We start from the raw sequence: 16,804 nt of genomic DNA, 5'->3' as shown, positions 1-16,804 counted from the left end.
CACAGCAGGATTGAGGGAGTAGCACAGGAGCTCCCGGTGCCTCCCTGCAGAGTCTCCTTACATGCATGCTTCCTTAGTCGGGGTGACAACCACTGTTCTTTGGACCCAAACCATTGCTATGCAGAATCATCTAAACAGGGGCGGAGCCACCACTGGGCAAACAGGTTCAAAGAACCCGGGCTGCCGCCAATCAGGGGTTGTGCCTTGCGGCTTCCAACAGGCCCCCGGCATCTGACATCAGACATGGGAGGCGTTATTTCACCCAAACGGGGCCACACGGCCCCATCTGGGAACAAAATTGGCCCACGCTGCATTGGCAGCACAGGCTAGAGCGACTCTCCCTGCCTTTAAAGGCAGGGAGAGCTGCTCCTGGCCTCGCTGCCAACGCAGCGGAGCCTATCTATTGCCCCTGCTAACTTGACAAAGAGGTACCTTTTAATGTGGTGATTCTCTTTATTGAGCGGGGGAGAGTAACTGGCCCTATCCACCCCCAGCACAGTACCCCCAGTGACTGTTGCTGGTGTCTATCTTATGTTTCTTTTTAGATTGTGAGCCCTTTGGGGACAGGGAGCCATCTTATCTTAATTCTTTATTATTGCTCTGTGTAAACCACCCTGAGCCATTGTTGGAAGGGCGGTATAGAAATTGAATTAATAATAATAATAATAATAATAATAATAATAATAATAATAATAATAATATCTCCTTCCCAAACAGAGCCGTGCGGCCCAGTTTGGGAGGGAGAGCAGCCCATGCTGCGCTGGCAGCGTGGCTGGAAAGGCTCTCCCTGCCTTTAAATGCAGGGAATGTCGCTCCGGCCCACACTGCCCAACACAGCACGGGCCGATCTGCCTTCCAAACGGGGCCGCATGGCTCCGTTTGGGAGGGAGACCACGCCCCCGCACCTGACATCAGACTTGGGGGTGCGGCTAGCCAGGCCCCTGCATCTGATGTCAGATGCGGGGGTGGGGCCAGGGCCCATGGCGGTGGCTGAACACAGGCCGCCGCCAGCCTCGTTCCATGGCTGCATCTAAATCAGTGGTTCTTAATATGGGGTCTGCCAGAAGTTCCTGAACTGCAGCTCCCAGCATCCAAAGCCCCAATCAATTGTGGCTGGTGATGCCGGCAGTTGTAGTTCAGCAACATCTGGCGGTCCCTGCATTGAGAACCACTGATAATGGTATACAGACATTTGCTTCGTGGACTCAGCGCTCCAGAAGTGAAGAGGGGGAAATCAGATTTCATAAGCAATAGAAGGTTGTTATTTTAAGTAAAGTACAAATATTCCTTTTATTTTGCCATTTTCTTTAATACTAGATGTTGATGCATAATCTTTAGCTAACATGCAAAAAGCTATGTTTCTTTAACTGCTATGTGAAATAGAAAATTTTTGTACATTAGAATGCTGGTGTGTTGTTTGGTATGGCTTTCCACAGGCAACCAAATACTAGAATTGTTTGCATTCATTGCTTGTTGGGACTACAGATTCTTCTCTTAAGTAATTCACAGCAATATTCCATTGCCCGTTTTTATGGGTGATGATGTGGCATCTTTCCAAGTCAACTAGTATTAACTTGTACTCTGAAAGCAGCTTACGGCATAATCTTATGCAAAGCTAAGTGCATGTCAGCCCACTGAAATCAACAGGTTGAGGTGCACCTAACGGGACTGAAGCATTAGAAGAATTAACAGACATCAATAAATTTTTGTGAAATATTAAATTAATTATGTTAGCCTTTGAAAGAGGACTGGAGCCTTTATTACATTATGGCAAATGTGAACAAATATTTCATATGTATGTCCACAAATGGCAGCTAATGTTACATTTTGTTTTTTTACTACATGCCACATTTGATCCTTAATTGAATCAATGTTTGTCAAGACTTTTTCTTCTTTTCTCTTCTGCCCTTGGCTCTTTATTAAGGATAATGGGGTACAGGAACAAAAAGGGGAATATGTGATCAGAAGAGAAGGAAAACAATCAAAAATAAATTCTAAGCTGCATGGTAGATAAGAGTTAAAGTATAAACTCTACAGAAATAACTAGTAGCCTAAATTAATCACTAAGGAAATAACCTGAACAGAAATATCATTTGTTTTATGAATAAATAAGAGTTGGATTTTTTAATGTATAATTACTTTCTGCATTTGGTCATTTAACATTTGTTGTTGTTCTAAATCATTTTTTTAAAATTTATTTAATGACAGTACATAAACATGAATAGTAAAACTGATACATAATGACATTCATTTAACATTTGTTTTCTTCCACTCGCCAACGCATTTTCTGCCAAGACTGTGGCTTCTTTTCTTGGTGTGCTGGTGCAGTAAGGGTGGGACTTCGGATGAACCATGGTGGCACAATCTTAGCAGAATGCTTTCTGACCCTCTGATTTCTCTTCTTGTGGAGAGGAGAGCTGGTCTTGTGGTAGCAAGCATGACTTGTCCCCTAAGCTAAGCAGGGTTTGCCCTGACTGCATATGAATGGGAGACTAAAAGTGTGAGCACTGGAAGATATTCCCCTCAGGGGATGGAGCCACTCTGGGAAGAGCAGAAGGTTCCAAGTTCCCTCCCTGGCTTCTCCAAGATAGGGCTGAGAGAGTTTCCTGCCTGCAACCTTGGAGAAGCCTCTGCCAGACTGTGTAGACAATCCTGAGTGAGATGGACCAAAGGTCTGACTCAGTATATGGCAGCTTCCTATGTTCAAGTCTCATCTCAACTCTCCACTTGCAAGCAATGAGATATGTATTGTGGGTTGCCTGGTGTGAGGTTTTGTTTTGTTTTTTAATTTTTGCTTTTTTGAAAGGTTAGTGATGTATCTTTTCTCTAAAAATTCAATTTAACTCTTCCCCATTTATTATGCTGTTGTGCTCTTTTTTCAAGACGATTAAAAAAAACCCTCAAAATCGTTTCATAACAATCTTCTTAATGGCAAAATTTATGAGACAACAAGTAAAACAATATTGCCTTGGAAGCAAATGCATTATGTGTGTTTAAGCTGAGGTAGCTGAATTAGAAGAGCTAGTTTAAATATGAATTAGTTCAGTTAAAACATTTTCACACTTCCAGGGCATTTGTCTTTATTTAACCTTTTCACAGTCTCTGCTTTTCTTTAAAGTACACTTGGTCCCATTTCTTCTATTACTCAAGAAGGTATCTAATACATGACTTAGTGTTATTTGCATTTTACAAGAAGATTAACTTTACAAGCTGTGCTATTAATCTGAGTAGCTCTACATATTGACCTATGAAAGAGCATAATTGTTAGCTTAATTAAGTTAATTAATTGTCACACTCTGATGAACTTAGTATTGAGAAGAAATTAAAGGCAAATAGAAATAGGCATTCATTGGTTAGAAATAATATTTTATAGAATGTTATAACATATTCTATGTAGGTAGTGCCAACTATTGTATAAAAACTAGAATACAGGCAATTAAGAATGTGAAAAGCTAAGAATTTTTAGAGTATTATTTCTGGCTAATAGTTTGTCAAGATCCAAGATTAGGCAGTGGGTCAATTGGGATGTAATGTGGAGCCAGGATGAAACCGTAGGAACATATGAAGCTGCCTTACACTGAGTCAGACCATTTGTCCATCTACCTCAGTATTATCTGCACTGACTGGCAGCATCACTCCAAGGTTTTAGGCATGATTCTTTCCCTGCCCTAGCTGAAATGCCAGGGATTGAACTTGGGACCTTCTACGGCCTCAACCCCTAAAGGGAATATCTTACAGCAGACAGTGCTCACATGTACCCATCAGCTGGCAGTGATCACATATAATTACCCATCCAAATGCAAACCAGTATTAACCCTGCTTAGCAAAGGGGACAAATCATACTGGATACTGCAAGACTGTCTCCCCATCCCTTCTTTTATATAGGTTTTAGGTGAAGGTTAATTGACCCTGTTTTACATAACCTGCCAGGATGCTAAGACGAATTCTATGTCAAATATTTGTTGACAGATGCAAAGCTGTCTATCACACACAGAGTTGCAAAAATCTGTTCTGCAATAAAAGTTCGACATGCTCTGCTCACGTATGTTTAGATTCACTGTACAGATACGTTATCAATATGGCTATGTTTGAACTTTACATTTGTTTTAGATGTTTTGATATGGATCAAAGATCATGATACTAACTGACTCTCTCCATCCCCAAAATCCTGGCAATGCACAGTGTCCTTAAGCCCCAGAAGTGCATGTTCCCTCTCACCTGCCTGCATGAGAATTGGAAGAATTCTGCTTCCAATTCTGGTTAAGAACAAGCCAAGATCTCTCTTTATGTGTGACAGACAGGTGAGCAGCCAAACTGGAGCAACAGTGGCACCAAGAAAGGGAGCAGCGAGGCAAAGCCAGAGATGGCAGGTGAGCATAACGCACACCAATCAGGAGGCAGGTGCCTCACCTCAAACAGCAAAGGCAGTGAGATGCTTCTGATGCTGACAACTTCGCATTTGCTCCAGAAGATTGCAATGCCTGTGAATAGAGCAACTACAGCATGCAAGCAATTTCTGAGTAATGTGTGTGTGGAGGGGAATCCAGGTTACATTCACAGCACTATCTATCTATCTATCTATCTATCTATCTATCTATCTATCTATCTATCTATGAATGATTTGCTAAGGTCATACATGGCAAGCCCTGCCTCACTGCAGCCATGACCAATTAAAATGTGGGGGCGGGGCTTTCACGTACAACTTTAGACCAAGGCTGGAATGATGGCAGAGACAGTGAGGACAGGGTGCGGCGCTGGCAGCAGAGACAGCGGCGAAAACTCTTTCCGTGGGTCCACATTTTGGGGCTCTCTGAGAGAGCCCTGAAATGGGCCGTAAATGGCCCGACCTGTCATTTGGGCAGCAGGTGGGCCCACGGAAGGAGCTTTGGCTGCCATCTCTGCTGCCAGTGTCCCATCATCGCCTGTCTTCTCCACTGCCATGGGGCGGCTTAAGGCAGGGGGAGGTGGGGCGGGGGCCAAATTGGCCCATGGGGGCAGGGCGGGCAGGAAGGAGGTTTCACTGCCTCCACTGCCATCCCAGATGGCGGGGTGGCTGGGGTGCAAGGAGTCGGGGGGGCAGGGCGAACTAACACAGAGATGCTCTGCGCCAGGCCAGCTAGTTACCTTGATTCCATTTCTTAGGGAGAATTCCTTGCCCTATCACATACCTCAGCTAGGTTGTTTATTTGGCAAGGTAACTGGTAAGCAAGGACCCATTTTAACCCATTGCCTGTGAGCAAGTCACTATCTTTCAATCTAAGTTTTCCATGTGACTAGTAATGACTTGCAGATATTGAAAAATTGCCCGCTTTAAGGCTGCTCACTTAAGTACGTCACTGAACACAATGCGATTTACTTCCAAGGGAAATCCGTAGGATTGTGCTCGAAATTGGTTTCAGAATATTCAATTTGGGGTAGCATGTTGATATATTGACTGTCTACTTCCTTTATGCAATTTCACATGTTAGTGTCAATTAGATACTCTTTTACTCTCATATAAATGATGCCAAAAATGCATTTTAGAATGGTCTTGTGAGCCATGACGTTGGTTTTTCTGTTGCATTGCACATGTTCATTTCAGCTTTGTTACCTTCATTTACTAAGGCAGTACTTGCTTGGTTAATTTCTGAACTGTGTGTGGATACTTTGCCTAATATATATTTTCCCCAGAAAAATTTAGACACACCCAGTCACACTGCTAAACATGGGATTTTAGTTATAGTAAGCAACAGTTTTGTTTTATGGTAAATTTGCATAGTAGTCAGTAATATAGGCATGTTTGCAAACTGAAGAACTTGCATTATGAGCCTAAATTCAAAGTTAAATCCCTATTCCATTTCTGTTCTTGAAGGTGTACTCTCAAGAACTTGGCGCAAATTTCAAATATGTTTGCTTTTAGTACTTTAAAACTCTGCTGCTCCGTTAAGATTGGGTCTAAAAGTGACGTATAATTGAAACCCATTTAAAAAATAGTTTAGAGCCAGTGTGTTGTAGTGGTTAGAGTGTTGGACTAGGACTGGGGAGACCTGAGTTCAAATCCCCATTCAGCCATGGGACTCACTGGGTGACTTTGAGCCAGTCATGTATCTCTCAGCCTAACCTACCGCACAGGGTTATTGTGAGGGTAACTATAACTATGTACGTCGCTCTGGGCTCCCTAGAGGAAGAGCGGGATATAAATGTAATAAACAATACTACTAATAAAATTAATAATTAAATAGGGGAGGAGGAGGAGAAGGGGGTATTTTCAGTAGGGGCATTTCTATGCCCCCAAAGAATTTGGGTCTGGGGCACAGACTGTTTTTTACCTTAGAGCCATAGGTGGTGCAACATTGTTTTATCCTTGTAGTCTGACGGTGAAGCTGGCTCCAGCATGGCAGCAAGGATAGCATGAGATTCTTTTTTTAAAAATGGCACTGTTTGCCACCTTGGGCACTGGTGGTGGCTCACCCAACACTCCATGGGGACATTGCCCTGACCCCAGCATGCAGCTAGCCACCACACATGTGCGGAGGCTATTTGAGTGGTCAGCACAGTCCTTGGAGGAGCATCTTAGATATTAGTGTGCCACTCTCCGTTACATTCTACCAGCCTTTGGTAGAAGAGTTGAGCTTGTAGCTCCACAAACTGTGGAATAGACCCCTACTTATACATTTTGCCAGGAAAGGTAATCCTTAATATGCATGAGTGGTGTTCATAAATATGTGTTTTTAGCCTACTTTCCAATAGGCTTATGAGATCACTCTGCATTCTGTGTGTGTGTCCGTCCGTGTATGTCCCACCCCCCACCATCAACTCTGCAATGCCTGGACCCAGGGCTGTCCTTAGGGCATGGCAAACAGGGAGACTACACCGGGCCCTGCTCATTTAACCCCCATTAAAATTAAGTGGAAGGGGGCCTCCACTGACAGATTTGTCCGAGGCCCCACACCCCACCAGGGCTCTCTAAGGCAGAGGTGTATCTTGGGAAAATAGCGCCTAGGGCAAGCACTGAAATTGTCCCCCTGTCCAAACATCTGACACCCATCTTTCAGATAACTTTACCATAATATCAGCTGAAAAATACAAGGCAAGCTCATTAATCTTTTAATATTTCAAAAACTATTTAGCAGTGGACATAGCCAGACCAGAAAATGCTGGAAAACTACAAATTTCAGTATGCTAAATAAATATCCAAATACTATGTGGAGGTGTACTTGGGAGATTAAACAGAAGTGCCTGTCTAATTCTCTACTGTGCATTGTAGCATCATTATTACATAAGTTTTAAAAATAAATGGAGAATTTGACTTTTCCCAGTTACTCTGAAAATAATTAAAGGATATGCAGAGTAAACTGTGTCACAGCTTGGAATATATTCTAGTATTTCGGAAAGACAGTTAAAATGAGAGAAAGATAGCAGCAAACTCCCAGTGGTCCTTAATACTAAGGTTTTCACACTGATTCAAATACAAATTCACCATTAATAGCCATATTATTAAGACATCACATTTAACTCACTTATCACAAGAAGCAAAGTAAGAGCAAATGAATAGAATCCTAGCTCAAAAGCTTCAGCTCAGTATTCACAAGCCCTGATTCTCTGTACATAGTGCCAATCTGAATATGTGTACAGTGACGTATATTAATTTTTTTTTAAAAAAAAATTACCTGTAGCCTCTTCAGGGGGCTTCCTAAAGGCCATAGGGGGGTCTGCAAAGGTTCCCCCTTCCCCCGCTGGCCTCTAGGGCCTTGCCAGGACCATTTTAGCATGTGCAGTGGCCATTTTTTAAAATAATTCTTTTTTAAAAAAATGGCCGCTGAAAACAAAATGGCCACCACACATGCTCAAATGGCCTCTGCGAGGCCTGGCATGGCCTAGGGCCTCACAGAGGCCATTTGAACATGTGCGGTGGCCATTTTGTTTTCTGTGGCCATTTTTTAATTTTTTAAAAATGGCGTCCCCCTTCAAGTGGCGCCCAGGGCACGTGCCCTGCCTGCCCCATCCTAGATACGCCCCAGCTCTAAGGACAGCCCTGCCTGGACCAATATGAATCAAATCAGGCACAGTTGTAGAGACACCTCAATGGTGTAGTTTGTGATTATGTCATCCGCCCCAGTCCATGATGGCGGACGCGTAAACTTTTGAGACGCAAGTGGGCTAACTTGTGAACTACCTAACCAATTTGAACCAAATTTGCTACAGCTGTAGGGACACATAAGGATGCCGTAATGGCATGGTGTGTGATAATGTCATCCACTCCAATTCAAGATGTCGGCCACATGAACATCTGAGGCACAATCAGGCTAATCTGTGGACTGTCTAACCAATTTAAACCAAATTAGGTACACTTGCAGTGGGTGACACACAGGAACACCTCAGCGGTGTAGTTTGTGATGATGTCATTCACACCGATCCAAGATGGCAGACGCCTAAACTTTTGAGGCGCAAGTGGGCGAACTTGTGAACTGCTTAACCAATTTGAACCAAATTTGCTACAGCTGTAGGGACACATAGGGACACCTCAATGGCATAGATTGTGATGATGTTATCCAACCCAATTCAAGGTGGTAGACCCGTAAACATTTGAGGTACAAGTGCACTAACTTGTGGACAGTCTAACAGATTTGAACCAAATTTGCTTCAGCTGTATGGACACATAGTAGTCCAAACAACCCAGTGGTGTCGTTTGTGATGATGTCATCCACCCTGAGCCAAGGTGGATGTGTGAACATTTGAGGCGCAAGTGCACTAAGTTGAGGACTGACTGATTTGAACCAAATTAGGTACAGTTGCAGTGAGTGACACACAGGGACAGCTCAGTGGTATGGTTTGTAATGATGTCATCCACCCCAATCCAAGATGGTGGATGCATGAATATTTGAGGTGCAAGAGATCTAATTTGTGGGCATTGATTTGAACCAGTTGTGGAGACAGTGAAAGGAAAATTCCCAATCCTTCCCACCCTCCTCTCTCTCTCTCTCTCTTAAATTTATCCTGCCTGTTGGAGTAATGTGATCAGTCATAGCAAAATACATCTTTTGAAGCCTATGAAGGGAAGTTGGAGGGGATGAAGTGCGAACGAGAGTGCAACTCTGTGCTATCCGAAATCTAGGAATGTGGGGATCTCTAGTTTGGCAGTTACTGACTCCTAAAGAAATGTGGGGATCCCAAACTAAAATGTGGGGTAGAAAAGGCCATCATGAACTTGGTGAGGTTCTTTCTTGCCATAACTTTGAGATCATCCGGAGAGGTCCATCTGTAGTTGCTGCAAGTTTGTCTGGTGGCTACTCAGGGACGGGCCTTCTCTGTTGCCACCCCAAGACTTTGGAATGCACTCCCTGCTGAAATAAGAGCCTCCCCACCTCTGACAACTTAAAAAAAATTCTAAAGATGCATTTATTCACTCAAGCTTTTTAAATAGAATTATGGCTTTAAATTGTTTTAATGATTTAATTTTTCTTTTAATCTGTTCTATGTTGTAAACCTCCCAGAGCCAAATTTAATAAAATAAATAAAATAAATAACCATTCCAGGAACAGTATTCCAGAACTTTTACACCTTCGATAATTTAATAGTAAATAACTGTGCTAAAAGCTAGTGTCCAGCCACTGGTCCTTGTATTTTCGTATGCTTCCTCTCCGTAAAGTGTTGCCTCCTTGGTTTCTAGTTTAACATTTGCATGATATAACTTTATACCCTGCTTTCTTGAGCTGAGTTTCAATGGGCTAAAATATTTACTATTTGAGGATTAGAAAATTATTGCCATTGTGTTGCTCTTGGTACCCTCTAATTAAAAATTGGCAAATGTTTCCTGCCCTTTTGCTGATCTACCAATGGCATAGGTAACAATTATTCATCTTCCTGTAATGAATCATTTTTATCAGAGTCTTATGTCTCTTCCATATATATAGAATAAATATTTATGTTTTCTCATTTTTCTGAAGTAGAAGATACAGACAAAATAGGTTTGAAGTGTCAGTTATAATTCATTGCTTGCAAAGAATGGTCTTATTCTGATACTGGGTAGAAAGAAAAAAAACTATCTAAATCATTTCAGTGGCAAGCTTATAACCAAGATAGCATCAGCATTTTCCTCCTTGAAAATATATCTGCCATAAATTAAAGGAAATCTTCAGTATTAAAATGTCTGTGACAAGTTTAACCCTGCCATTGCCGTATATGTGTGCAGTAGCAAGGAATGTGAGTGTTGCTTTAAAAGAAAGGACAGATGAAAGTTACAGTGGATTTGTAGTGGGATTTCAGGTCGCTCTGTTAAAACATACACGAAATCCATTTAGAATTTGGATTTGCAGAATAAAATGAAATACAACTTGTTTTCTTAATCACACATTGGAAATGTATGATCCTTCTGACTGCAACTATGTAGGACACAAACTTGCCTAGATCTTGGCTTGAATTTTGTGTATTGTCCGGATATTCAAACTTGGTATTCAAGTCTTAACTAGAAATTAGGGCATCAGACCGGAGAGCCCTGCCTCCGATTCATGGATGTCTGAAGGATGATATTTATTTTATTTATTTTTTGTTTATTGTTAAATTTATATACCACCTTTCATTAAAAACAATCCCAAGGCGGTTTACAAAAGTTAAAAAACATATTAAAATGACAGTTAAAAGCTAAAAATATGACAACAAATCTGATTTAAAATATATAAAATACTAACATAAAAACTATGATAGGCTATTCATTAATGAAAGTGGGGTAGGTCTCTTGCTCATGTTGACAGTTCCCATTTCCTTTATCCTGCAGTTCTGGGTAGGACATTGTTATGCGGGGCTTATGTCTCCTGACCCCAAATTGATGGGCCCAAACAGCAATTAAGCACCAAAGGTTAAGAGAGACTGCTGGATTAAACCACAGTTAACCAGTCCAGCATCTTGGTTCCTACAAAATCCACCCTGAAGCCTTTAGGAAGCTCATCTGCTGCTTCTTCCCAGCATCTGTTATTCAGCTGCATACGCTTCTGTATGATCCCCACCGCATGTTAAGGTCATCTGAGGAGGTCCATCTCCAGTTACCACTGGTACGTCTGCTGGCGACTCAGAGACGGGCCTTCTCTATAGCCGCTCCTGGACTGTGGAATGCACTCCCTGCAGATATCTGTAATTTGAACTCTTTATCGGCTTTTAGGAGAGCCCTTAAGACCTATCTGTTTGGCCTGGCCTTCCAGGGTTTTTTAATTGTTGTAAAGGGTTTTAATGTACCTGTTTTTCAGGGTTTTTAAACTGTTTGTTGTTTAACTGTTGTTTTATGGTATTTTATAATTTTAAAATGTTGGTTGATTTTAACTGTTTTTGTTTTATCTGTAAACCGCCCTGAGCCAATTTTGGAAGGGCGGTATAGAAATTAAATAAATAATAAAATAATAATAATACTGCTTCTGAACCTTAGTGAACCCTTATTTTTCAAGGTAGCCTCATAAATTGCCATAGCATCATCATTATTTTATCTTGAGAATATGTTTCCAGAGACTGGGATGGAGTAATCTGTTAATTCTCCATCCTGATTTAATTCTGGAATTCTTATATTTCAATGACTGGGGTCCAAAGAGCTACATCAAACACACCCAAGAGCTAGATGCTAACTACCAGACTTGGTTGCTACATTCATGGTGTGGATTGATTATTAATTCATAGCATTATGGGCTGTGCTAGTCACTCATTATAATAAGACTGCAGCACGTTTTCTGCAGGAACTGGGATGGCCTTTAAGTTTCATGAACTTCCACCTTCTTCATCATTCCTGTATATTTTAGAGATATTAATGGTTTGTTTAATAAAATTAAAGCTGTCTGTCTAGGCTCCCTCTCAGCCTTAATTTGCCATCAAAAGCATCTTTCCTGCTCCTAGTGAAATTTACCAGTGCAATTAACATTCTTGGGCTGGTTATGATTTGTTTGCCTAGGAAGGTGGTAATATCTTAATTAGTTTTTAAAATATGATAAGGTATTTTAGATCACTTGCTTCTGAGAAATTAGTATTTTGATAATCAAAAAATGCCATGTACTTTCTATAGGTCCAATTTCTTTACATCAATTATCATAAGAGTAGCTGTTTTTAGAAATAAATGACATTTTATAGTTTTGCATAGATAAAAATGTAAATTCCTAAGTTTTTTAATCCTGTACATTTCTTATAGGACACTTCTTTTCTTTCCAAAGGTCCTGCTGCTAGTAGAATATTCAGGTACTGCAGAATATTCATGCAGGTCAGTTTACAAATGTTGTGTACCTGCAAGGTACAGTATTCTATGCAAGTAACCAGCAGTGATCCAAATGCATTGACCCCAATCCTACCATAGTCTTAGAAAATTGAGTTCTATGGCTCTGGTGACAAGAATAATATAATGAATCATGTGGTAGTTTCTGTTTTCAAATTGCATTAGCAATTCAGTAATGATAAGAATATTATTAATGTGATGCAGAAAAATTAATTACTATGATAAGGCAATGAAACTTGTTTAATAGAGCGTAATCAGTAGCTTATGTTTTCAGCACACATTTTTATTCCTCAGGCTAAAAGAGGGTTGTGTCAGTGCCTGTTTAACTTTGAATAAATATGTTTTAAGGCAATATATGAACGGCACCCAAGTAGAGATACCCTTCCTTACTGAGCAAAAAATAGTTGCACTTATTTGAACCTCCATTCATACATTGCGGCTTTTTCTTGAAGGTAGGTAGGAGTAGGATATTTGTTTTCAGTAGCTACAATTGTGTCGTTCTTAGGAATTTTAGTCCTAAGATTTGACTGCTTATGTTAAAGCAAAAACTGCCACTACAGGCGGTTCAGACAATACTTCCCCTCCAGAACTGACCCATACAAATAAGAAAGGGGATACACCCGAATGTGCCCATCCTGATACCCTCTCAGTTCTTTCCTTTATCACATGGGGAGCAGCTCATGAAAACTGTCACTCTGTATGCGATTTGAGTTACATATAGAGTGGCATTTCAGACAAACTACACACATATGTACACTGTAATAAAGAAATGCACCAGGAGGATGCAGATCCACTCTCAGCAGATCCACCTTCTTTATCTTATGGGGAACTGTCATCATCACTATCGCCCTAGACTGTGATCATTTGTAAGCTAACTTGGTGTGCTTTCCCATTTGCCAGAGGCTGGCATAGAGTTGGCAGATATTTTATTTGCTCACTCTTCCAACAGTAGGAATTTAAGATCATTGTATGAATGAAGGGTGTATTCCATACCTTATGAGAAAGCTCTGTTGGTGGACATATTCCCATGGATGTATCTAATTCTTTCTTTGAACACAAAGTACACTTTTTAATCTATAAGCAGTAGTGAATTCAGTTGGTTGGTTACTTTTTCTATAAGAAATACTGCTCATGCTGGCGGGGGCAATAATTGGGAGCCAACTTATAGTTTTCTGATGTAACCCACTCATAACTGTACTACCTGAGGTTTTAAGAGGGCATTCATTTCTTCTAAAGCATCCAATATAAATGTTGCACCCCACATGTAAAGTGTACACTTTAAAGAAAATGCAGCCACTTTTGCATGTGAAAACTTTACACAAGGGTGCATTTCTGAGATGAAGTCACTTTCAAACCAGCAAACCTTCCATTTGAGACCTCAGGTGGTCCAGCAATATTAGAGGGCTGTGCCATGTCACAACCATTATTATTTTAATAGGCCCTAAGATTCATGTATTGACTTTGTTCCACAAAGTGGAGCTTAGTGGAATAATAATGCTACTTTCTAACAATTAAAGCTTACAATCACACCACACATTTAAATACAAACACAGTTTAAACAACTACAGATTAACAGATTTCATACTAAATAGTTTAGGCTCTTGAAATTATGTACACTTCAAATCTTTAGTCAGAAGCAATTAGTGTGGTACAACCTACGCTTATCTAGTAAGCTACTAAGATCTATGGCAGGGAGGGGGAATGTCAACTTGAAATACTGTATAATGTGAGTAGAACCAAATTGCAGCATTTGCTATTGTCCTTAGTAGTCAGATGTTTGAATTACTGTTCTATTAGTATACAGTTCAGCAGCAACTTTATTTTTCGATATTTAATTGGGGCACTTGTAGTCTAGAGACAGGTGATGCTCTTTGCTTCTTTATCATACGGAATGAATAAGAAGAACACAAATCTGTAAGAACACCACAAAAACTAGCAGCATTCAAGTAGGGCAGCCATCTGTATTAATAAGTGAGTGAGGCAGCACAACAAAGCTGTCAAAGCAAAATGCAGATCTTGCTTATCAGAAGTCCATCTCTTTCAGCTTTGGGGATTGTTTCTTACAATGGCTGACATCCTGACTGAATCACACAATGGAAGTATTTAAATTAATAGGATAATTTAGTCATAACTAACGTCCTATTAATTTCAGTGGGACTTCTGTCAAGAAATTTAATTTGCAGTAAAGAGCAAAAGATTTTTAAAAAATAAAGTGCAAACCTTTCATTTGTTAAAAACTTTCTCTTTCATCATCAAGAGCCCCTGGTGGTGCAGTGGTAAAACTGCCGCCCTGTAACCAGAAGGTTACAAGTTTGATCCTGACCAGGGGCTCAAGGTTGACTCAGCCTTTCATCCTTCCGAGGTTGGTAAAATGAGTACCCAGAATGTTGGGGGCAATATGCTAAAAATCATTGTAAACTGCTTAGAGAGCTCCGGCTATAAAGCGGTATATAAATGTAAGTGCTATTTCTATTGCTATATTGCTATCATGTGTGTATATACAGAGTGAGAGGAGCCCATAAAACATGAAGACCAAGTGGAAAGAACTGCATGTAGACGTAAAGTGCACTCTATACCCTCAAAGGATCAGGGCACATTATGAATGAATGCTTTGGATTATTATAGTAATGACACGTTAAGCAATACCAAATTGGAAATGGCAGTTGGTCCAGAATGTGGGCAAGAATATAATCTGAGACATGCCCTGTGGAGCATGTTATTCTGATTCAGTGTCAGCTTCACTGGCTTCTGGGCCCAGTTTAAAGTGCTAGTTTTGGCTTTTTAAAGCTGATAATAAACTTAATAACAGCCCTGCTGGATTAGGCCCAAGGCTGATCTCGTACAGCCTCCTGTTTCCCACACTGCCCCATCAGACAGCTCTGGGAAGCCCACAGACAAGAGATGAAGGCGTTTCCCCTCTCCTGCTGTTGCTCCCCGCAACTGGTACTCAGAATCGTCTTCCCTTTGAGCATGGAGGTAGTGTATAGCTATCAAGACCTGTATTTATTTATTTATTTATTTATTTATTTATTTGATTTCATTTCATTTCATTTCATTTCATTTCATTTCATTTCTATACCGCCCTTCCAAAAATGGCTCAGGGCGGTTTACACAGAGAAACAACAAATAAATAAATAAGATGGACCCCTGTCCCCAAAGGGCTCACAATCTAAAAGAAGCATAAGAGATACCAACAACAGTCACTGGAGTTGTGCTGTGCTGGTTGTAGAGAGGGCCAGTTACTCTCCCCCTGCTCAATGTAGCCAGTGAAAGACTTGTCCTGCATGAATTTGTCTGGGGCCAGGATAATTTAAAGACCACATTGGTTTTTAGGGGGACTACATGTGTGGGTATTGTAAGATACTCACCTTAAGGGATGGAGCCGCTCTGGTAAGAGCATCTGCGTGCTTGCATGAAGAAGGTTCCAAGTTCCCTCCCTGGCATCTCCGAGAGAGATTCCTGCCTGCAACCTTGGAGAAGCCACTGCCAGTCTGTGTATACAATACTGAGCTAGATGGAACAATGGTCTGACTCAGAATATGGCAGCTTCCTATGTTCCTATGCTCAAGAATGCATTTGCAAGCCACTGAATAGCAAATAGTGGGAAAGCACTGGGGTGTGCACTTGGCAGTTCGGACTGAATTTGCATCGAACTGTGGGTCCACAAACGGGTTCAGTTGGGAAGGCTGGTCCGTCCAACGGCTGGGCCGGTCCATTCGACCAAACCACCTCAAACCTATTCAGCAGTTTGAGGGGCTATGTAGTGGCTTGTAAAGGGGAATGCAGTGAAGCCTTCACAAAAGGCTTCTAAAGGGCAGCCAGTGGGGGTGGGGAGTGGCCGCAGAGAGAACCAAGGCACCTTTAAAAGTAAGTGACAAGGTGCTTAACCGCAGTGGTGCTCCCCAGCAGCCCATGCGTGGTGGCACAGCTCCAGGGCTGACCTGGCCTCTGTAGAGGCCCTTTCTAAAGGGAGGTTGCCCTTTAGAAGCCTTTTGTGAAGGTTTCTCCTTTGCTTGTAAAGGGGAATCCTCACCGGATTCCCCTTTACAAGCCCCTACGTAGCCCCAGTTCGATCGCGGATCAGCTGGCCTTCCTGAAGGTTGGTTCAGTTAACAATCGAGCCACATGAACCGGCCCAATTTGTGGTGGGTGGACTTTGTGCACAACCCTAGAAAGCACTGACTGTGCTTGGCAGTGTTCACTTGTTGAATCACAGCCAGTGTCTTAGACTAGACCAGTGCCTGCTCTTTGGTTTTAAAGTTGACACTTTGGCAGGCATCTTGTCTTGCAAGTTAAATCACAGATAGCACTTGGGTGGATTTTTTCTGAAAGTAAGCACAGAACATTTAGAGGTTTATAGCTTTTGTGATTTTCTCAGGTTAGGCATTATGTTTCCACAACTCTAATAATGTCATGCATGTGCTGCACATATACACTAATCATAATGCGCATGCAAACAATCATGTGTCTTATGCCTTCATGAGTACATTTGCTAGAGGAGAAGCTTTCAGGCAGCACAGTAGGCTCCTTCATGTGTTGATCTGCTCACAGTGGACCTTCGTAGCATGCCATGAAGAACAA

The 16,804-nt window shown here is 41.4% G+C and overlaps 1 protein-coding gene across 16 annotated transcripts in view; it reads left to right on the top strand.

Annotated features, from left to right (window-relative positions):
• PHF14 (PHD finger protein 14) overlaps window positions 1-16,804 on the top strand; it is a 209,759-nt gene that overhangs the window by 155,623 nt on the left and 37,332 nt on the right. For 7 of the 16 annotated variants that reach the window (XM_053259907.1, XM_053259903.1, XM_053259904.1 and 4 more), the window contains one exon: window positions 12,165-12,211. The exons of 8 other annotated variants lie outside the window; for them this stretch is intronic. In XM_053259907.1, the coding sequence (XP_053115882.1) occupies window positions 12,165-12,211 (47 nt within the window). Of the gene's footprint in view, window positions 1-4,297; window positions 4,371-12,164; window positions 12,212-16,804 lie in introns of all 16 variants that reach the window. One more of the 16 variants, XM_053259909.1, reaches the window with a different exon arrangement.

The sequence above is a fragment of the Hemicordylus capensis genome, chromosome 6 (assembly GCF_027244095.1).
Source record: "Hemicordylus capensis ecotype Gifberg chromosome 6, rHemCap1.1.pri, whole genome shotgun sequence".
Lineage (NCBI taxonomy): Eukaryota > Metazoa > Chordata > Lepidosauria > Squamata > Cordylidae > Hemicordylus > Hemicordylus capensis.
This window is presented reverse-complemented; position numbering and strand designations above follow the sequence as displayed.